General features: G+C 36.3%; 1 protein-coding gene and 1 long non-coding RNA gene across 4 annotated transcripts; one reads left to right on the forward strand and one right to left on the reverse strand.

Moving 5' to 3' along the window:
• The first annotated feature begins 113 nt into the window (after window positions 1–113).
• On the forward strand, window positions 114–15,833 carry LOC131439598 (monocyte to macrophage differentiation factor). 2 transcript variants are annotated; one of them, XM_058610823.1, is made up of 4 exons: window positions 114–644; window positions 13,567–14,020; window positions 14,108–14,467; window positions 14,530–15,833. In XM_058610823.1, exons 2-4 carry the CDS (start codon window positions 13,577–13,579, stop codon window positions 14,806–14,808), a joined length of 1,083 nt encoding a protein of 360 aa, XP_058466806.1. In that variant the 5' UTR covers window positions 114–644; window positions 13,567–13,576; the 3' UTR covers window positions 14,809–15,833. The 2 variants fall into 2 exon arrangements, with proteins under 2 accessions (XP_058466806.1, XP_058466807.1); XM_058610824.1 differs by lacking the exon at window positions 114–644 and adding an exon at window positions 666–928.
• Window positions 15,834–18,274: 2,441 nt separating this feature from the next.
• On the reverse strand, window positions 18,275–19,061 carry LOC131439601 (uncharacterized). 2 transcript variants are annotated; one of them, XR_009231151.1, is made up of 2 exons: window positions 18,658–19,061; window positions 18,275–18,577 (listed from the first exon to the last, which is right to left on the reverse strand). It is a non-coding gene; the product is annotated as an uncharacterized LOC131439601 (long non-coding RNA). The 2 variants fall into 2 exon arrangements; XR_009231150.1 differs by having other exon boundaries at window positions 18,275–18,580.
• Window positions 19,062–23,139: the final 4,078 nt, after the last annotated feature.

The following is a 23,139-nucleotide window of genomic DNA, read 5'->3' on the forward strand; positions in this document are numbered from 1 at the left end:
GAAAGATAAATCTATGTTGCATGAATACACCGTTAGCTGTCAAAGTACGAATGGTTTATCATGAACAGTATTTCAGTCTGAAGAGGTAGCCGACAGAATTTGCACGGTTTAGATCGTTCATTTTAGTTCATCTCTTGACGTCGTAGTGATGGCATGGTTGGTTTGCGTTGGCTTCCTCGGCTTTGATTTAAACTAGATCAATCTTACATTTCTGCCTCTTAAGAAATATTTACCAGTGCTTAAGTGAAATAAGAATCTACTGAGCAAATTGTTATTTGCAATCATTTGTCGAAGGTCTTGTGTAACTCCAGTTTTCGTGTCTTCTATCAGCGGTGTTCTAGGCTTGTAAAGTGATAGTTTCCGAACAGAAATCAGATGTCCTGTTATCACAATGCATTTGTACGGGAGATAAAAGAGTTTTAATTTCTGTTCGATCATATATGCACTGCCACTGAATGTGCACGCAGTGAAGTGAATGGTATCAAAGTGCATCGCAGGATCTTTGATGTAATTGGCTGCAGCCGAGAATAGTGCACAGGCTGGTTGATTGAAAATCAATTTTTCAAACCAACTAGCAGTGGTGAAGTTTTGTCGTGAAATATCACTGAAGACCATTTGCGGCTCAGACTAGCTGACATACATCGGTAGGTTTCGCACTAGCTAAGTACATATCTAGGTCTTGCCTGAAAGCCTAACGTAGAAGTGCAGTCGTTTGACTCAGAATGCTAGTGCCGTGCCTTTCGGGCAGTAGAACACTAGTGCAACGTTTATCGTTGGCAATTTGTTTGATATTCGCCAACGTCTATGGCGACCGGGAAACATACTTAATTTATTTCGTTGCATCATAAAGATTTGTCTGGAATAAGGCAGAAGCAATTCGTTCTATTGTGAATAAATTACCTTTGGACTAGCTGTATAATTGCGAAGTGTAAGACCATCGAAGGGGCTAAACATTTGTACACAAGTATAGCTGGCTAGTTTGCACCGAGCTAGTTGCAAGGCAATTATATGTTGGGAAATTAGAAGTGCAAGTTGTATGGTTCGGTTGCACGCTAGTTGCATTAGCATTGCTGAGCGAATAATTAAAATCATTAAGACTTGATATTTTCTCCAATTTCAATAATGTTTGTTGTAAATTCCGCAGTTAGCTTAATCTAAAGTGATATATATATATATATAGTAGTATTCGATGCTATAAAGACAATTCTGCATTTATGTAGTTGCTGTTACAAACATTCATTCATTTGCTTCATTGTGCTTAGAAAGTACATAGTTGTGATCGATAGTCAATTATAGACGACCGGCTGGTGCCAGCGTGTTGAGAATTGAGGTCAACTTCATTGTAATCCATGATAATCAATTTTGAAAGAAATGGATTTATTTGTTTAAATGCTCGAAAATGAACCGTGATGTATGATTTTTGGTTAATCAATTTAACCTTTCGTTACATTTGTGCAAAAGGCTTCGGTTAAACATTGTTGCTATTGAAAAATGTTCGGAAATAAACATGACTGCTTATCTGTAACATGACTACGATTTGATAATATCTCCTAAACAATGTGGCATGACAAAATAACAAAATGAAAAGATTTCCGGTCAGCCTGCTCAAAAAGAAGTCGGAAAAACGTTCGAACATACCATGTCTCTGTTAACGGTTCGTTGTTTGCAAAAAAATCCAAGATGCTAACTAAAACAAACGTAATGATAGGGATTTGATGATTATGTTTATGTTTTTTACGTTCTGTAGGCAGTCTGATCACTCTTCATTATCATTAAAGCGTTAGAAGCGATGATGTTCTGTGTACAGTTTTAATCTACCAATACATTGGTCAGAGAGCTATTATATTTTATTCTGTAATTTATCCTAGCTGTGTAAATACTGTACGAAAAGATAAACATAGACAGAGCGTATTGATTACGTAATAAGGTTTTATTAGAAAACCTTTGCGTCTGAAAATAATATAAAAATTAGCACATTCAGTGTTGCTTTCCGTTCACAATTTCTATGGAAACTCATCCAAAAAGCTGTCATTCTACTGAAAAGTTAAGGATTGTGAAATTGTTCGAATTATATAGGTTATGTCAAAGGTTCCCAGTTTTTGTTTGTTAGATATCTATTTATAAAATTTCAATAAACGAATTCGAATATTTATAGTTAGGGTAGAGAGGGGTAGGCTCGATCACATTTTTCGAGCGATTTTTTTTCAGTGAAGCTGATCCATACATTTTTTTAGGTGATCACATAAAATGAAAGTATAAATATCCTTCCACTTCCCAACCTTTTTATTTCGTGGACCCCTTTGGAATCAATATAGTACCAATGCTTCAAAAATTGCATAACATTAACGGAAAAGGGTACACAGTTTTAATTTATATCGTTTTTTTTTATCGTTCATTTAAAACCGGCTTAAACCTAGTTGCGGACGTTTGCCGGGTAAGGACACATATGTCTTAAGACCATTACACCCAAACCTCCATTTACGTAAAAATCGGGACATCGTGAATAGAATTATGACGTAAAAAAGTTTACGTTATTTGGAATTTTCGTAAAAAAAAGTTTTCCCTATGTGTGTATATTATTGGATATGTATAAAATAATGGGCAACTATGGAACAAAAATTATTAGTATTTGTAGGAAATATCAATTTGTAGGTCGCATCAATTTCCAAGATGGCGACTTCATCGATATTCGTGACGACTTTCGGTTCGTTGATATTCCTTGAAAACCTTTACAATATGGATATTTTTGGAACGGGTTTGATGAGTAGATGTCGGAACACGAATTCCAAGATGGCGACTTCCGGTTTATTGAAAATCTGAAACTGATTTGTCTGGTATTTTAATCTTTTTTCTACGAAATCCGACTATAATTTAGATATCCCGCAGATATTAGGCTACTGCTTCAAAAATGTAAGCAGTAGCCATTTTGGATTTTAGAACGACCTCAAACATCGTCATCCTACATCTACTCATTAATCCCGTTTCGAAAATACTCATATTGTAAGGGTTTTCAAGGAATATCAATAAACCGGAAGTCGCCATCTTGGAGTTCAGAACCAGCTCAAACATCGTTTTCTGACTCATCAAACCCGTTCCAAAAATACCCATATTATAAGGGGTTTCAATGAATATCAATGATCCGGAAGTCGCCATCTTGGAATTCAGAACCACCTCAAACATCGTTTTCTGACATGTACTCATCAAACCCATTCCGAAAATACCCATATTGTAGTAATTTTAATGGAATATATTTTTCTCTTGTTTTAATTTTAATTTATCATCCAATGTGTTTTATCAAGTATGACTGGACCCTTCTCGTAACATCAGGCTTTTTTTTTAGATTTCCGTTTTTATTGGGAAATAACAGTTACATTTTCACAATTATGTGCACCTTGCATAAATTTGGGGGTTCAAAAATAATCTTTTTTCCCTTTCAAATAATCAAAAGCTATATTTCATCCAAAAACAAAACAATCAAATAATCAAATCTGCGGTTTTTGGAATAATTACGTCAATTTTTCCACGCGGTTTTTTTTTGCACGGTTTCCGCAATTAACACGGTTTTCTTTTACACGGATTTTTTTAGCACGGTACGTAACCCCCGTTTAAAAAGAGACCTTAGTGTATTCTGAAGCGGAATATTAAAAATATTGATTGAAATTCTAATTGATAAATATCAATGTTTTTTTCCTAATTACAAATCTTTGATAATTCGAATTTCAACTACAAAAAAAAAAATCACTGGAGAATAAACATTTCTATGTATTTTGACAGCTTCATTCGAAAACATCATCGTTTGCACAACAGTGCCATCTACATGTCGAACTGTCGTTAGAAGGCCAATTAGTTCCCGGTTTCCGATTCCGAAATCACCGGTAATAGTGAAGAAAAGCTACAAAAACGGTACTCCGATTTTTCAGCAACGGTTAAACCGATTTCATGATTCGAATTAAAGCTTCAATTGTCTTAAAAGATACTGTACAATTTCATTCAGATCCGACATCTGGTTCCGAAATTAGATGGCGATGAGTGTCAAAACTTTCAAACTGTCATACAAAATAATGCAAAACCGGTACATATCGGTACGTGCTGGTACGGAAGAAGAAAACACCACCGCCTAGCAGGGTGCGTGTAGGGTTGCCACATTTAAATCTATATTAACTTGACATAACTGTTTACGAATCAAAAATGTTATGGTAGTTTATACCCAAAGAAAGTTTTTGATTTGCTAAAGAAATATTTAAAGAATCTTCTAATGATGTTTAGTATATAAGTAATATGAAAAAGGCATCATTACACCACTAGGTAGATTAAAATAGGTTTTTTAACACTTACCGCGAAGCGGTACCAAAACTCCTAAATAAATTCAAACTATTGTGCTTGTCTTACAAATACACAGACAAGTTAATTATTGAATTTGTCAAAAACCTGCTGTCTTCTTCATTGTGGTCATAAGGCCCTCCTCAACATCTGATTTACTCAAATGTTCATTCTTTTATTGTAATCCAAGATTTGTTAGTTTACATACATGCATAAATGTACATGGTGTCATAAATTTAAACTTAGGAAAAATATTGAGGTTTTAAATGCATTTCCTTTATAGGTCATAAAAAGTTGTTATTCTTTCTGAATAACGTGAATGCAATCTCGATTTACAGGTCTTGTATGAATTATTGGTGAGGAGGGAGAGAGACTATTCTGATGAACTCAAAATGGTTGAAAATCAATTATACTTATGACTCCCAAGTTTCTTCCCCTCTTATAATTCATAGTTGACCCTACCGGGCTCTATGCAGGAAGCTTCTACGGATTGGAATGCAACCAGAGCCAATGTTTTCGCTTTGACCATAAGAAGCAAAATTACATCAAAGTACTAAAATTGTGAAATTTAAAAAAAAAACAACCCTAGTGAATCATTTTATCCTTTGAGCTAAATTGTAATTTTATTGTACTTATTTTGTTTTTGACAGATGTGTTTTTCATGCCTATGTGAAAAACTTGATAAGGGGCCTTCGCAGATGGAAATTCGAAGTAAATGCTTTCAGCTTTTCATATATGAAATATTTTCACTTCGTAGAAGTATGTCTGCTCTTTAACCTAAACAGTACCGACATCTGATGACTCGAGACGTAGTTTTAAAGTTTTTACCGGCAATATGTTTTCGAATCCTGACTAGGGTATGTCTTAGAGATTGAAAGACCGCTCATGCAAATTCTGCCGAAAAGTCATGCCATTTGAAGTATATATTTTCGAACTTTTGCATCGCTGCTCGGTTCCACGTTTGCTCGAGATCAATTCGCCCAGACAGGTGTGAAAAGCAGAAAAATTTATTTCGGTAACGATGATGATTGAAAAGGTGACAAGTGTGGGAAAATATTCAAATGTCAAGAATCCATTCAGTGTGTTATGTTGGTGTACCCATACTTTGTTATACAAAATTAAAAAAAAAATACTTGCTGTGAAATCAAGCGTAGAGCGACGGAAATGTTTTTAAAAATAAACAGATTTTGCGAGTGGCACAAATGGCTTGTGGGATGCTGCAATAATATATCTCAGAATTTCAAGCCATTTACTCTCATCTAAAAAGTATTGCTTTGTACTAGGATCTTTCGATAGTCAGAGGTTAGGCAGATGCAATTGAGATTCATGCACTTGTACAATTTTCTATAAAGTAATTGTAACAAGGCGCTTATTGTGAGACTTAGTGAGAATGGTCATCAACCCGGAAATTCAGTTGCAGTTCTCACCAGTTTTTTTTTCGATCCAAAATATTATTTAAGTAAGAGTTCGATAACGAGCATAAAGAAGTTCTGTTTATTTTAAGCCGCTACTTACCGTTATCAGCGAAGATACATCACAGACGGTTGATTTTTCCCCTCTTCACATATTCTTTTGACGTAAGCATTTTTCTTAGCCATACCACACTGAATCCCTAAAAGTTGACATCAGGTGGCCGGTAGCTCACCACAACGCTATGGACTTGGACCGATACTCATGATTGCCTCTATGGGTGGCTTGAAAGGCCACGAATAAACATTTGCTTTTGCTGTATGCATCGATGTAGTGGCTATAGTGACTAGTAACGGCTCTTGAGATGGAGAGAGATAAAAAATTTTCTTACGTAACGAGTAGCTGAGGTTTCATAGCTTTGGCTTTTGTAAGAACATTTGAATCGTTTCCGGACTGCACAGTCAGTTCTATGCGTCTCTGTGGTTTAACATAATCGGTTTCTTATAGGAAGGATCGCGTCTTGTACATGACGTATTCGTGGTATTCACCCTTGATAAGGAAACGTAAAGATAGAGGGTTTATTCACCTCGAGTATAATCTGAAATTGTAATCTATTTGGTGGATTATCTCTAAAAGTTCAATTGTTTGTGGGTCTGATTTGATTTTCATTTTAACGCTTATCTTTCTTTTATTAACAATTTTAATGTAGACACCTGTTTCGAATTCGATTAGGCGAGGTCAACTCAGCTTTTGGAACCATATGTTTTAATTCACCTTTTTATCTATAATAAACGTAAACCAGATTGAAAAAGATGAATGTTTAAAAAACAACTGACTTGCGTTTTGAGGCCGCACTGTCGAAACGATAAAAATTGGGCACACCAAAAAAGTCCTTGTGGAATACCAGATATCATAGAAATGCAAGAAACGTCGATGGCAAATTGTTCATTAAAAGTTTGTGTCGTATACCTTTAGGACAGTGAGCATGTTGAAATTCTTTCTAAATAAAGAGCATTTGCGGTAAGTGTCGATGAATTACTTTGTTTTGAAAACGAGTGCTGCTGAATCTTATCAAATGTTTGTTGATGTCTTAAGGAACCATACTCTATTGGTCGCGAATTGAGAACGTTGATTTAGATGTTTTAAAGGCGAGGATATAAGTGTTAAAGACAATGAAAGCACAGTCATATCCAAAATTTTTACAGATGTTGAATTGCAAGGATTGTTGAACGGAGATGATACCAAGACTCAAAAACAAATGGCGGAGAGCCTAGTTGTTGCCAAGCCATTTCAAATCGTCTGCACGTCATGGGAAATATTCAGAAGGAGGGGAATGGATTTATTTGCTTTGTCATTAGAAATGGATTTATTTTGGGAATCTCAAGCGCTGAGAATCATGGGTTATCCCTGCCAATCATGGATATCAATTGCAAAACCTAATCGCTTCGGAAAGCAAAATGCATTCTGCACTTTGATGACATCAAAAAGGTGTCTTGTACTACAAGCTTATCAAACCAGGAGAAACTGTAAATGTGATCGTTACCGACAGAAAATGATGACGCTCGCAGCATTGCTCGAAAAACGACCAAAATGCTCCATAAGACAAAAGAAAGCCATTTTGCATCAGGACAACGCCAACGCACACAATTTTAAAGCGATCAGTAACATAATTCCCGAACTCAGATGGAAAGTTTTTCCGCACGCACTATACTCCTCAGACTTGACGCCCTCCGATTACATTTTGTTTTCATCGATGTCTTACGAATTTGCTCAGCAGCGCTTCGCTAGGTATGAAGACATGTATTTCTATTCATAAAATCCCGTATTATTCACTGGCACACTTGGTAACTCAAATTTTTCATATGGATTAATTTTGAGACGCTAAATCTTCAGAAACGTCGAGAATTTGTGTTATTCTTAGCATTAACAAAATTGCAAGGATATGTAGAAGGTTGCACTATAGAAGGTAGTGTAGTTGACTTGTCTTCGTATCTAAGTTGTTTGGTATACAGTCACAGTACGGAGCAAATTTTCCCGTCCGAAAGGTATTCGAAATGGTCTAGTTGTGTTGAGCATACGACATCCCTTCATTTATGTCCTTTGTTCAGTGCAAAATTTGTCCCGGGTTGGCGGTTCAATGCATAGGACGCTGGTCTTACAAGCCAGTTGTCGTATGTTCGAGCCCCGACCTGGAAGGATTCTTAGTGTCAATAGGATCCATAGTACTAGCCATGCAATGATTCTGTACACTATGATTCGGCTGCGAAGTCTGTTGAAACAGAAAGGCCAAATTCCACAAAAGGAATGTAATGCCAAGACTTTGCTTTTCAGTGCAAAATTTACATTTACATGTTTACATTTATCACTTTCAACTAGAAACAGGTCGATTAATGAAGATAGATAAATAGCAACAAAAAAACACAACGAAAAAGTATCACTCAGAGGAAGCATTTGAGTCTATAGATTTCTTCTTACCTACGAGGTGCTCTACCAATTAAGCTACCATAGTAAGTTTTGGGTCACATTACGAATGTTTTAATTTTTATAATGCTTAATTCCTCTATACAGCAATTCCATGAGCAAACGCTAAACAAACTCTCAGAATTTTGTAATATTTGGTTGAATCGTTCTCTATCGAGACATTTTAGACCCGTATTTTTTATTTACTCATTAGGATGACCATTTTCATGATAGTATGTAAAAAAATTTGTTTTTATTACTTCAGAACCACTTGGCCGATTCCGCGAAATTTTTGATATGTTATCAATAAATGACTATATGATAAATCTAAAGTTTTGCTTTTGAAAACGACAATTGAATATCTTTTGGACGGTTTTCAAGGTTTGTGGACAAAGGGCGTTATGTTTTGATTTTTTTTTCTCTAGAAACTAAGACATTTTTACAATACGGATCAGAAATCGAATACGAATCAGAAAATGAGACCGCATTCAATGGGATGAGAAGATTTTTGTTCGATCATGTCAGCCAAAGTTTGTTTGTTTGGTTATAAACTAATAAGATCAGCACGCTAAACGAGTTTTCTGACTAGTTTGAAGGGCAATTTACAATCTTAGAAAAACGACCATTGTTGCAAAACGCAGAAGGAGATTTCTTCGCAGTCGTATAACTGAAATTCAAAAGAGAAATACTAGTATGTATGTAACTAACTTTTCTCAGAGGTGGCTGAACCGATATTCACAAACTATGATTTACATGAAAGGTCTCAATGCCCCATAGCCTGTTATTGAATTTCATCCCGATCCGACTTCCGATTCCGGAGATATAGGGTGATATGTACCAAAAATGTAAAAAAATATGCACTCACTTTTTTAGAGATGGCTTAACCGAATTCACAAATTAAGATTCAAATAAAGGTATTATGGTCCCATAGCCTGCTATTGAGTTTCATTTGGATTCGACTTCCGGTTCCGAAGTTATACACGCTCGTTCAATGTTACTATAAAGTGAGTACAATTTCACTCACTTTCGTTAAAAGTGGAACTACTCTATAGTGAGCAAAGCTTGTTTACTCACTTTTGAGTAAATATGGTATTTGTCAAATTCTGAGTAACATTTACTCAGTGCTACAAATGGTAAAATTAGCTCGAGTGAGTAAACATTACTCAATCATTCGAATTGGATAAGGGATTCGAATAAGGAATTCATTGCTTTAAACAAATAAGTAAGTCAGTATTTGTTTAAAGCAAAGAATGAAGGAAGCCGCTACCTGTACATCGGTCATTGGAAAGGATCCGTCTGCTTTCCTCCGTTCCGTCTCCGACAAAGAGAAAAGTTCCGCCTCCGACAAAGGGAAAAGTTCAGTGAACGTAAATTTTCACCCAACGTTTTCAAAGCTCTGTGAGTGAAACTTGTTGTCAATTTAGAAACTGAGTCGAAGTTATCAATATTACTTACTCTTCTAAATCAATATTACTCACTTTTTGACATTTGAACTAAATGAGCAAAAGAGAGTACAAATTACTCACTTGAGAGTAACATTGCATGAGCGTGTATGGTAATATGTGAAAATTTGAGAAAAAGTTTGCTCAATTATCTCTGGAACAGCACAACCGATTTCCGCAAACTAAGCTTCAAATGAAAGGTCATATAGTTTTCTGAAAATTTGTAAAACATTTTAATTTTATCCGATCTCCGGTTCCGGAACTGAAGCGTGATAAGTGGAAAATTACCGATTTCATTAGTATTTTTTCACGAACGATGGTCAAAAACTGATAAATTTTCCTAGTTTGCAGAGCTTTGTGGGCATAAAAACCTAATTTGGCACTATAGGTCTCCCCTATTTCTGTTCCGGAAGCACCGAAAGTGATGATGATAAACTCCAAAAATAGAATTTACTTTGATTTCTCGGTGATGCATGAACCGATTTTCACAAAGCTTGATTTGAATTAAAGCTAATATTATCTTTAAAGCTACTGTGAAGTGTCGAAGCTTTCAAACTGGCATATAGAATGACAATACAACACCGTGTAACGCGGAAGAACATAACACAAAACGAACGATGCGTGCTTTGTTCTATTTCGTACCCGCTATAAAGAAAACGAAACGGTTACGGATGTCTGGTACTAGTCTGTGATATCGGTAAAAGACAATGCTGCGGTTGATACAATTTTTTGCTATTTTATAACTTCGACCGAAATAATAAAAGAATGTAAAGCCGGGATAAAATAAATGATATAAAAATAAAGGAATGTCAATGAATTGCAATTAATTTGAAAAAATATATGCAATTTTCACAGCCGGTAGTGCAGTAATACCGTGCCGGTGGTGTAGTGGTGTCAATAATAATAATAATAATAATAATAATAATAATAATAATAATAATAATAATAGTACTAATAATAATAATAATAATAATAATAATAATAATAATAATAATAATAATAATAATAATAATAATAATAATAATAATAATAATAATAATAATAATAATAATAATAATAATAATAATAATAATAATAATAATAATAATAATAATAATAATAATAATAATAATAATAATAATCCTACTACATGTTTTATGCTGCTGGTTCATGCTGTTTAGCTTGACTTACATATGCATTTTCCTATTACTATTTAATGAACAGTTGTTTTCGCGAATTTCGCGGTAATATTTATGATGTAATGAGTAATATGAGAAATGAATCATTACACCACTAGGTGAATTAAACAGGTTTTTTTTTCTTTAAGATTCATCAAGCAGCAGCGCGCTTATGGATCAAAGACTTTGTTTTATTTCCTGTTGGTAGATTTACCTCCCAAGCACTATTTCAAATAAACCTTAAACGAAATCCTGACTCCTGTTACTGCTATATATGACATTCAAGTTAAAAAGGGAGTACTATTTGTGTCCTCGGTATCTTAGAGCAAACGCAGTGTGCCTTATTGAATATATGATTAAATAGAAAAAGGGAGCAGTATTTTTGAATCAGCATCATAAAACATGCTTTGTGATTGGATTTATTATTTTTTTTATCATTATGATTATTATTGCTCACAGCATGTATGTAATTATTATTTGTTGTTTTCATTGATGATATTACTACACCTACGGCTGATAACGTTTTTTTTACATCGCGAAGCATAAAATTCCAATGCATGTATTTTCGAATAAACTTCAATCCGTTGAAATTCGAGTTTTTCATCCACACTTTCGGTGCTTCCGGAACAGGAAAAGTGGGGATCAGTAGTGCAATCTAGGAGAACTTATTAGTCAGATTTATCTGATTTCATCCTCTTTTCATCATCAACAGGAAGTCGAATCCTGATCAAATGCTGGAATTTTTCAAAGAAAGGCCCTTTATTTAAATTTAATTTGTGAAATTCGGTTGGACAATCACCGACAAAATTGAGTGCATATATTTTCATTAATTCCGAAGCCGAAAATCGAATCAAGATAAAATACAATGGCAGGGAACCATACGACTTTTTTTTTAATCAATGTTTGTAAAAATCGGCTCAGTCACATCTGCGAAAAGTGAGTGTATAACAATTTTTCTGTGCATTTCTGGAACTTTATGGTGTATTTCCGGAACCGGACGTCGGATCGAAATGAAATTCAATAGCAGTCTATGGAACCACAAATTTTTAATTTGAATCTAAATTTGAGAAAATCTCTACAGTCGCCTCTGAGAAAAGTAAGCGCATATTTTAATTACATACAAACATACATAGAGACATTTGCTCAATTCGTCGAGCTGAATGGAAAGCCTCGATTGAAAAGTCAGTTTTCACAGTGATTCCATAATCTTTCTATATGAGAAAGGTAAAAATTGATTGCAGTCTCTAAAAAGCAAATAATTCTACTGCAATCATCTCGGTGCTTTTCAATCAAAACGATACGTGGTATGATAAAGAACTTGTTCTTTTTTTTTTTTCATAAATACGTTTATTTCTTAAGGCAGTTTACATAAGTTTTTCTTCGCCGTAGCATCACTTTTACATAATATTCTTATCCTAATTTAATTCTAACATAGTCACCACGTTTTGAATTTATTAAAACATATTCTCTTATAGCTTAAATATCATCTTAGGTAACTCGTCATTAATTATGAAATCTACTCGGAAATATTATTTGAACCAAACGATTAACTTCTATAAATTATAAAATAAGCTGTTATTTTCAGACATTTTGTTGATAATTTCATAAACTGTTTCGAGTTTGTTTGTATCATTACATAATTTTTATTCTAATTTAGCTATTGGTTGAACTCATGGACGCAGCTGGGATCAGAACTAAGTCTTAAAAGGGGCCTTTATTAAATTGAAACTCCAATTTTCTTTATGAAATGATAAATAAGTTTCATGTATGAAAGGTCACGACAAGCAAGAATGTCTCGAACTGGGATATTGGATAGTTTACCTTGGGTACGCAAAGAATTTATTAGTTGAGATCTGACATCACGATACTCCACGCATGTCCAAACGACATGATCAATATCCCGATAACCTTCTCCGCAAGCACAATGATTAGTCTCGGAGAGCCCAATTCGAAGGAGATGTGCATCTAACGTGTAGTGATTGGACATGAGTCTGGACATCACACGAATGAAATCCCTACTCACATCCAGTCCCCTGAACCATGCCTTTGTCGATATTTTCGGAATAATTGAGTGCATCCACCGACCCAGATCATCTCTATCCCAAGATGCTTGCCAGCTGGCAAAACTTGTTCTTGTTCGCATTGAAATTTCTTCCTGGTAATGCATTGTTGCTTGATTGAACTTAAGATTCCTCTCATACGAAGTACGAAGATAAATTTAATACGTTGTTTGCATTTATATTTGACATGGAATAGGCACCCTCAACATATTCATGTGATCTTCTCAGATTGAACCAAAAAAGAAAGTGTTTCTTAAGTGTAATCAAAAAAATATAACACCTACTCACATATCATCGTTTCGCACTCATTATGGATACTTGTGTTTTAAAAATAGACCACGAAATTCGCAGCACGAATCCGAAACCATGCACCTGTTGTGGTTGAGCATAGGAAGCGTGCGAACATTTTAATCGAGTGTGAAGCCACGCCAAGCGCGTTAGCTGTTTCGTTTAATTGTCTTCAACAACAAACAATACAGTTTGGAAGTAACTGATTGTGAATACTGGATGTAATTTACCGATATTTATGTACTGGGTTTGGTAGATCGGATCAGTCATATTTACTTATCATTTCAAAGGATTGCATTTGCTTTATTACAGTTTCAGAATGCTAATTTCCAATTGAATTGTGCACAATTACATAGCAAAATTCTCCTCAATGTAATAAACGATCCTCAACGAGAATTAAATTGATAACTTCCATACATTCCATTCTAGACGCAACGCAATGCAAGATGGTGTCATCCCACGGTTTGGAACATCGCACAGCAATCCCAGCAGCAGCGGCAACATTCACAACGGAGGAAGTACAGCCAAACTCTACACGAGCCGTAAATCGACTCCACCAACATCGGAGTCATCAACACCGGCAAAGAAAGCATCATCGCCGTCGTTATCTCCTTCACATCACTACCATGGATTGGGTCCCTCCGGTCCAAACTGTAACGGCGAGTTCAAGTTATGCGGCTACGATGTCAGTGAAGAATTCAGCGGCAACGGCAGCGGAAGTACGACTTCCAGCGGTGGAACATCCCCGGCGGATATTTTTGGAATATTGGGATTCTGGCTGAAATTGAGACATGATCTGACTTCCGTTCCCTGGGAGCAAATGCGTGCTGTCCGTATGAAAAACGCGCGAGCTGCCCCCGGTTGTGCTTACATTCCTACTGAGGTTAGAAACAGAAATCAAGATATCACATTTGAAATAGCTCATATCAGATATGCACTGAATTCATTGGGCTGTTTTCTCGTTTTCCAGGTTGAGCACATTGCCAACGTCATCACGCATGGTGCCTGGGTGCTTCCGTCGGTTTATGCCGGAGTTACACTGCTTTGGCGCAGTAGTAGTGCCGCACAACTACTGGCAGCCATAATCTACGGGCTAGCTTTGATGATGCTGTTCTTCGTGTCCACCTTCTTCCATTGTGTGTTCTATTGCAATAGAAACCGACCGCTTAAGGATATGCTGCACCGTTGCGATCGTGCTATGATTTACATTTTCATCGCCGGATCGTACTACCCGTGGCTCAGCCTTGGCCATACGACTCATCCGGAGATAGTTTCGGTGATCAAATGGTGTGTCTGGGTGATGGCAATTCTAGGTATCATCTATCAACAGGTTTGTACGATCGATTGTCGTGTTCATTCATTCGTTCATTTATGTTCCCCATTATATTTTAGATTTTTCACGAAAGATACAAATGCTTGGAGACCTTTTTCTACATACTCATCGGGCTGGGCCCATCAATGGTAATAGTTTTTTGGGGTCATGAGTTTACTGGAATGGCCGAACTGAAACTTGGCGGATTTCTCTACATTGTTGGAATTGTTTTCTTCAAATCTGACGGCATCTTTCCCTTTGCACATGCGATTTGGCATTTATTCGTGGTCATAGCAGCAGCCGTGCACTATTTTGCTATACTTACATATCTTTATCCAATGGAAAACGATGTAACTTAAGAACAGCAAGTTGTTATGAGAGGAATAAGAAGTTGGACTAGTTTCGTAGTGAAAAAGTGATAGTATTGTTGATCACCAAAAATATTACCCATAAGGTAGTTGTAAAGGGTTTAGGAGATTATAATTACCGGGAGTATAACTTTGTAAAGATATTGTTTTCTCTGTTTCAAGAGAATCGTGTGTTGGATTTGATTAGCTCTTATTTTTTTTATTCGTATCAATAACGAATGATTGTGAAGCAGTAAAACGTCTGATAGACTATTCGCGAACATCACATAAACTATTCATTTACAAGTCCGTTGCCAAAAAAGCAATTTCTCTATTCATTTGTTTATACAAAAACCTCGAATATATTGATTTATATCATGAAACGAAAAGTCAGACAAGGAATTAACCTATTTTGTGATATTTTTTCCTTAAGGCCTTTTAGTTATAATTTAAATTCAAAATTTAAAAAGTAGTGTGTATCGTTTAGGAATTGAACGCATCCAATTAATTATTGTTTACTATGATCAATTTAAAGACAAACAATACTCATACCCACAGATATATACAGAAATATAGGATGAATAACGTTTTCTTCTACTGAATAGATAGGTCAACATGTCACCAGCGGTTAAATCTACCTTCCACCTAGTGGTTCATATAAACACAGACAACCAATGAAATTGTACCACCTGAAAATAGTCGAAATTCTCAGTTTCGAATAAACTCTTACCATAGACCTTATGTCACCACAACGACAAAGTATTTATGTATGAAATTAATCAACGTTAGAATTTCACTTAAAATAGTTATTGCACTTCGAGTTTCCCTGATGCCAAAATATAAGGAAACCTGACAGTAAGAAATAGGCAGTGACTAGTACACCACCCACCTTAGAATAAAAACACAGTAAAGAAGAATAATAACATCACAGTTCAGTGTCATTCTTTAGCAATATAATTGTGGAATTGAATTACTCTTTCTGAAATGAAATCCAAACTGAAAATGAAACAATAAAGAAACCAACTTATATTTCCAAATTATATTTTTATTACTTATTAAAATGTTTATTTGCTGAGTGAATTTAATTTACCTTGTTACATATTTAAAAAAAAATAATGAGCTTTCTAATAATTCTAGAAGTAATTGCTACTGTTTACCTTTATACAGCTCTAAAACTGGCAGCTATCAGTTTCTACTACACAAGTTTTTCTTATCGTGCCTAAGTACTTGAGTTGATAAATCCATCCACTTGAATTTGCCTCCAACTAACATTTTGATTTGAATTATTGAATGATTATTGTTGGTTAACGTTCGGATGTTGTATTTGACTCCCTGGTCCTATTTATTTTCGTGTCCTTATGCTAAAATCCAAGTATACAAGGGACTATTAACGTCTATCTTTTTAAAGGACGAAAAAATGGAAGAAAATAGGATTTAACCTTTTTTGTAATCATCGATTTTTTTGGGATCAGTCTTTAAAAAGAATCTCAACTGAATCGACTGGTTGAGAAACCGTTATTGGTTGCTACGCCATAACTGATCGGGGTCAACGGAAATTAAAGAGAGTATCTAGAAGACTAGACTTGAGATTACTCTTTCAATGTACAACTTTTGGTTATCGACTTCCCTGATCTGGCGCCGGATAAGTCCGAACGTTTGAATTAACGTTTGAACAACGTTTGGCCACGAAGCACCAGAGGTTTAGAAATATTGATCCACAGTTTTTACTACTGGGGGCTGTTCATAATTTCAAAATTCTTCATTTATCTTTCAAATCTATTTCGTCCCCATCAAAGTAGTCCCTCCCAGCCCCAATACACTTGTGCCAACGTTTTCGTTTTTTATTTTCAATCCTCGAAACAGTTGTTAAAGTCAATTTCCGGAACAGCCTTCAATGCGCGTAGCGATTCACGTTTCATGTCTTCAAATGACTCGTGGTTTCCCCGGAGCGGTCGTTTGAGTTTGCTGAAAAAACAGAAGTCACACGGAGCTAAATCAGGCGAATACGGTGGTTGCGGAACGATATTGGTTGAATTTTTGGCGAAAAAGTCACGAAGGATCAAAGCAGTTTGCGACGGTGCATTATCGTGGATTTTTACCTTATCGTGCAAGAGTTGTCGGCCCGTAATTCCAGCCTCTGTTTGCGAATTGCTTCCCACAAATGACGCATAGCACTCAAATAGTATTCCTTGTCGACAGTTCAGCCGGTCGGAAGGAATTCGGAGTGCACCACACCTCGATTATCAAAGCGAACTGTCAACATTACCTTTTGACTTACCTGACGTGTTTCGTTATCAACAAGTTCTCGACACTCTTTGAACACCTCGTATCAATCGAAAACATTTCCTCGCGGCATACAAATATCACCGAAGGTTCTTTTGCAACCTTCTGAACGTTTCGGCACCAAAGATTTGCTTCCGCGCACAAAATTTAATGGAACTTTTTAGTTGAATAATTTTAAAAATCGCTGATTGCAATTTTAATACTTCAGAAAGACAGACGCATACTAAACATTAATTAATATTTTGACGTGACACTTGGCACAGATGTCACTGACAGTCATACCAAAGATAAATAATAAAGACATGTATGTGCCTACAAAAATTTAAAAAAAATCTGGTTCGTACCCGGTACTTTCTAAAATGACCGCACTCACCGCTTGGGGGAGCGCGAGAGTTATTGTGTTGTAAACAGTTCAAGTTGAAGTGTGCCATGAGTGAAACGAAATCAAATGTCAACAATTCACTCATTTCGATACTGTGTATCGCGTTACTGTGTAATCTCCGTTTCAATATTTGAACTTCCTAAGGTAATCGAATTTGACAAATAAAAGCAATTACCAACTACATTTGATCTGTATATCCTTAGCTGCTTCCAGATTGGCATATTTGGTAAACGTTCAGGACGGCGCTTGACGACAATGGTAAGGTCTTCAATCTGCTGCCCAACGACATTGACTGGCCAGTTAGGTAAAGTTTTTAGCTAAATGAATTATGGAAAAACACCAAGTTCGCTTTCTGAAAGTAGCTGATTTGGTCATAGGGTGAAATATCGAGACAAGGTACTATACAAGATCGTAAAAGGGATTTGATGATCAACATTGTTTAGTTTAGGAAAAATGAGAGAGAAAAATGCACGAAGAAAGTTCAGTTAAGACTTCGAGTAAACTACGGGGCTCACTGGCTCTTTTTTTTTGAGATCATCGACGAAGAGAAATCCGAATCTCCAAATGGAATGAAAATATGCAGCTCGAAGCAAATGTTCAAAGTTCTCTTTGATTATATTCACAATGATGCGAATTCTGTGATATACGGACTGCTCATGTTGTAACGACATAGGTGGTCACCAACAGAGCCTATGGAACCACCATGAAACGAACTAATTCTCTTAACTCCGAAAATATTCCTCTCATAGCAGATGGAAAACTTTTGAATACAAATCTGGACTTTTTTTTATAAATAAAGTATATAGACTAGAATTAAACAATTTTTTTCGATCCGAAACTAACATCCAAACTAAAACAATTTTATTAATTAGAAAAAAAAAAGAAAGCTTATTTTGACATGCGGATCTGGTCCTTCGGCTGTCAACAGTCGGGCAAACGGCTGACGGCGATGACTTCATCAGAACCGAAATCAGAACGAAATTCAGGCGGACACAGTTGTATCATTTGAGGCGTGTCCCTTGTTGCATGAGGCAGCCAGGCACTAGAATGCCTACCATGCTGACATTTTAATGTCTCTCCTTACGTCGCACTCGAATCAAGTTCTGAAGTCAAAGTCTGCTGTTAAAATTATAGAATCAAAATGTTTGTCGGGTGAGAAGAAACTTTCAATAAATATCATATCACACTTTACGAACCTCTTGCAACAATTATATGGATCGAAAAGTTGAACAATTGACCGAAAAACATAAGCTACGGTTTTCCATTCCAGAAGCATTTCATAAGAACGAGGTTTGCTTATTTCTTTGAAATATTCGTACCATTGATTAACATTTTCCACATAATTTATGTAATCTGCTCTGACTTTTTCGTGGTACATGGCAGAATGTCACAAACCTGGAAGTTGAATCCTGAGCCTTCCGATGTTCTTCAGCGCTAAAGAGACTGATTGTATGTAGCTTTACTACAAACGGAAAAAGGATGTATTCAAACTTTCATTTAACTGCTATAATGCGCATCGGATGTAAATCGTCCGCTTGTGGTTAATGTAAATAAACGCAAAATGAACTTTAAATAATTGAAATAAAATATAAAATCTCAATGTTTACCAATAAGTTAACGAATCGAAAGAGTTCTCACGGTTTGACATTTGCATTATGAATATGATGATGGGAACTCAGCAGTGCAACCAATTTATCACCATTGGTGCCAGTTTCACGGAGGACCGTAGATGTGTGCCAAAAAAAGATCGTGACTGTCATGTCTGGAAATTCGTTTGTGGTCATACCAACCCAGAAAAAAATATTTGCCTACTGTGAATTTTATAACTATTAATTGAAAACGGAATCACCCAGAGCGGTACACTTCTTACCTGTAAGGTTGTTCGTGGTGAAATGTGCAAAGCAATTCTGTTACAGCTCGCTTGACCTGGTGCAATGATGTCCACCGCAATTTGTCATGGCATACTATGCATTAGTTATTATAAACTCGTTTGCACCCACACATCCACCCTCTTCTCAAAAAAAAATTGAAATACTAGTTCTCTTAGCTTTACTTCTAATAAATCAAAATTAAAACAAATAAAATAATCTTTTAGGTCAATATACGAGAACTTATGTCAGCGAAGGAATAATGTTTCAGTGTAATCATACAGTTTCACTCAAGCTTTCAGATTTTTTTGCAATGCACAGATTTTTTTTTAACCCTTGGCATCCCTGGGTGTATCGAGTATATCCCTTAGTGGTATATCGCTCGGATCCACGATGTAGAATTAACACTGCACACTTCGAAAAAAATCCTGTGATTTTATATTTTATCAAATGCACATAAATGGAGCAATTTTACGTGCAAGAACATTCAATATTATATCTAAAATTTCATGACATGAAATTCATTGAAATAAAAAGAAGGTTATGATTGCGACCGCTGTGACTCGAACTGAGAATAATCGGATTACAAAGTACGTCCATTGATCGACTGAGTAACAGAAGCACACATCTGCTAGGCTGGTAAAAGGTACATTTAAATTCATACAGTTTAACCCGCTAGCCGAATGCACACTACAATCGAAACTAGTAAAATTCATGCTAATTCAACATTAAGCCATTATTTGGAGGCCGCAGAACAAGCCCAAACCAAACGATTTCTTGGTCCATCGTCTAACAGAAGGCCTCCAAGCCCTTGGTGGGACAAAGAGTGCTCAGGCGCGAAACAAAATGCTTTCAAGACGTTTTTAAAACGAGGATGAGGAACTCCTCAGAATTTTGACAAATTCTTGTTTTACAAACCAAGTACTTCGAACCAAGAAATGCAGCTATTGGAGACATTTTGTCGAAGGTTTGTCAAGAGAAACCTCAATGAGCACTCTTTGGAATACGTCCAGTCGAATGAGGAATCGTTACGTAGGAAATGAGAGTGAGGAATACTCGAACAGATGGATATTTGATTTTGCCTCAGTCCGCTCCTCTATAATTTTTACGTGAATGACATTGACAGCTGTCTAGTAACCTCATGTACACTAATACAATTGGCAGATGTTGGCGTGGTTTCAGTTACTGGACCTTAGATAGCTTGTCCGTTTGGGTAGTTCATCTGGGTATCGAATTCTCTGCGGAAAAAACAGAGCTGATCCAACAGGTTTTGACTTTGAAATACCTCGGAGTGTGGTTTGATTCCAAATGCACGTGGGAAGGACACATTAGGTATCTGATAACAAAATGCCAACAAAGAGTAAATTTTCTTTGAACAATAACAGAATCTTGGTGGGGTGCTCATCCGGAAGATCTAATAAAATTGGATGGAATATGGATGTGTTTGCTTTCGTTCCGCTGCAAACTCTCATATTATCAAACTGGAGAAAATTCAGTATCGTTGTTTGCGAATTGCTTTAGGCTGCATGCATTCGACACATACAATGAGTCTGAAGTTCTGGCGGGAGTTCTTCCATTGAAAGCTCGTTTTTAGGAGCTTTCATCGCGACTGCTAATAGCATGTAAGGTACTGAATCCCCTGGTTATTAATAACTTCGAAGCCTCCTAAATGTCCCTGACTCAACTTTATTTTTCGACATATCCATGCAGCGCGAAGTGCGTGGAATCCCGGAACACCTACGCTCGATGGAATTCCCAAAAATATTTACAAGTAAGTTCAGGCATATTGACTCTGAGAAAATATTTTACACGGACGGATCACGAATTGAAGAGGCTACTGGGTTTGGTATATTCAACAATAATGTTTCGGCTTCAAGAACCTGCATCTGTTAATATAGCAGAGTTAACAGCAGTTCATTATAGTTTGAGTGTAATCGTCACATTATCTCCAAAACATTATTTTCTCATCACAGATAGTCTGAGTGCAATTGAAGCAATTCGCTCAAACGCTGCTGCAAAAATGAATCGTTTTTCTGGGGCAAAATAAAACAGTGTCTGAACGACATATTGAATAATAATTATCAAATCACTTTAGTCTGGCTCCCGGTTCATTGTTCCATTCCAGGCAATGAAAGAGTTTAGCCAAACGTGGTGCTTTTGAGGGTGAAATTCATGAGAGACCAATTGCTTTCAACGAATTCTATAGCGCGTCTCGCCAAAGAACACTTGCCAGCTGGCAAGCTTCTTGGGATAAAGATGATCTGGGTCGGTGGATGCACTCAATTACTCCTAAAATATCGACAAAGGCATGGTTTAGGGGACTGAATGTGAGTAGGGACTTCATTCATGTGATATATAGACTCATGTCCAATCACTACACTTTAGACACACATCTCCTTCGAATTGGACTTTCCGAGACTAATCATTGTGCTTGTGGCGAAGATTATCGCGATATTGATCATTTGGTTTGGACATGCGGGGAGTATCGTGATGTCAGCTCTCAACTAATAAATTTCTTGCGTACCCAAGGTAGACTATCCAATGTCCCAGTAATAGTAAATCGCTTGATAAAAACATACTAATATGATATTCGAAATGTATTACGTTTAAAGTACTATGTATTGTGGATACCACGGCGAAGAAAAACTTATGTATATTGCCTATTGAATAAACGTATTTATGAAAAAAATTAAGCCATTGCAAATAAAATTTCCCGTCATTTGACAAATTAGGTCTTTATGAGTACACCTGTAAAATTTAATTTTTTTTTTGTGTGTGGTGTATCATGATAGCGAAGCGAAACTTCTACAATATTTGTTTGTACATTTTCTAAATCATTGTCAACATTGTTTTCGAGTTCGATTTCACTACCTGAAGCATAACTTGCTCAAATTGCACGGCGTTACTGAAATCGTTGACTCCTCGTCAGTCTGATCAACAGATGCGTCAAATGTCGTCTGATTCTCTGCATTGCTTGCACCGCTGACCGATCGGAAATATTTTCCGTTATTCTCCATATATCTTGCTTTTAACACTTTTTTTGTGGTCAGGAATTACACGCAAAAATATGCGCGTAAGATTCATTACGAAACAAATGTGCGCGATCTAAAAATCCGCTTTGCAATGCACGATTATTCAAATCCGCTTTTTATTTGCACGGCCACGTTGCCTGCTTTCTTTTGTGCGCGACGTTTCCGGTCCGCTTATTTACATTTGAATATTTGCACGACCTTCCTGGTCCGCTCTGTGATGCGCGATTTTGAGAATCCGCCATTTTTATTAAAATTGCGCGACCTTCCTGGTCCGCTTATAATGCGCGACCATAGTGATCCGCTTTTTCATTCATTTTCAACATTACGCATTTTCTCGTCGGCCATTTTCTTTTCTCAATTGAACAAGAAAATCTGCGTACCAGATAGTACGATTGTAGCCGAATATTGGTATATATTTTGAATTGCTTTGGGTGATTCCGTTTTCATGCGAGATGTTTCTGAAATACTGCTATTAAAATTATGACTCCTGGCAGGATCGCCATTGTGAATTTTATAACTATTAATTGAAAACGGAATCACCCAGAGCGGTACACTTCTTACCTGTAAGGTTGTTCGTGGTGAAATGTGCAAAGCAATTCTGTTACAGCTCGCTTGACCTGGTGCAATGATGTCCGCCGCAATTTGTCATGGCATACTATGCATTAGTTATTATAAACTCGTTTGCACCCACACACCTACCGAGGTATTCACTTTACTATTACTACTCGTCACGAGTTTTTATTGGCTTTGTTGATTCATCTGAATTGCCGGTTCCCGA

The sequence above is a fragment of the Malaya genurostris genome, chromosome 3 (genome assembly GCF_030247185.1).
Source record: "Malaya genurostris strain Urasoe2022 chromosome 3, Malgen_1.1, whole genome shotgun sequence".
In the NCBI taxonomy this organism is placed as follows: Eukaryota; Metazoa; Arthropoda; class Insecta; order Diptera; family Culicidae; genus Malaya; species Malaya genurostris.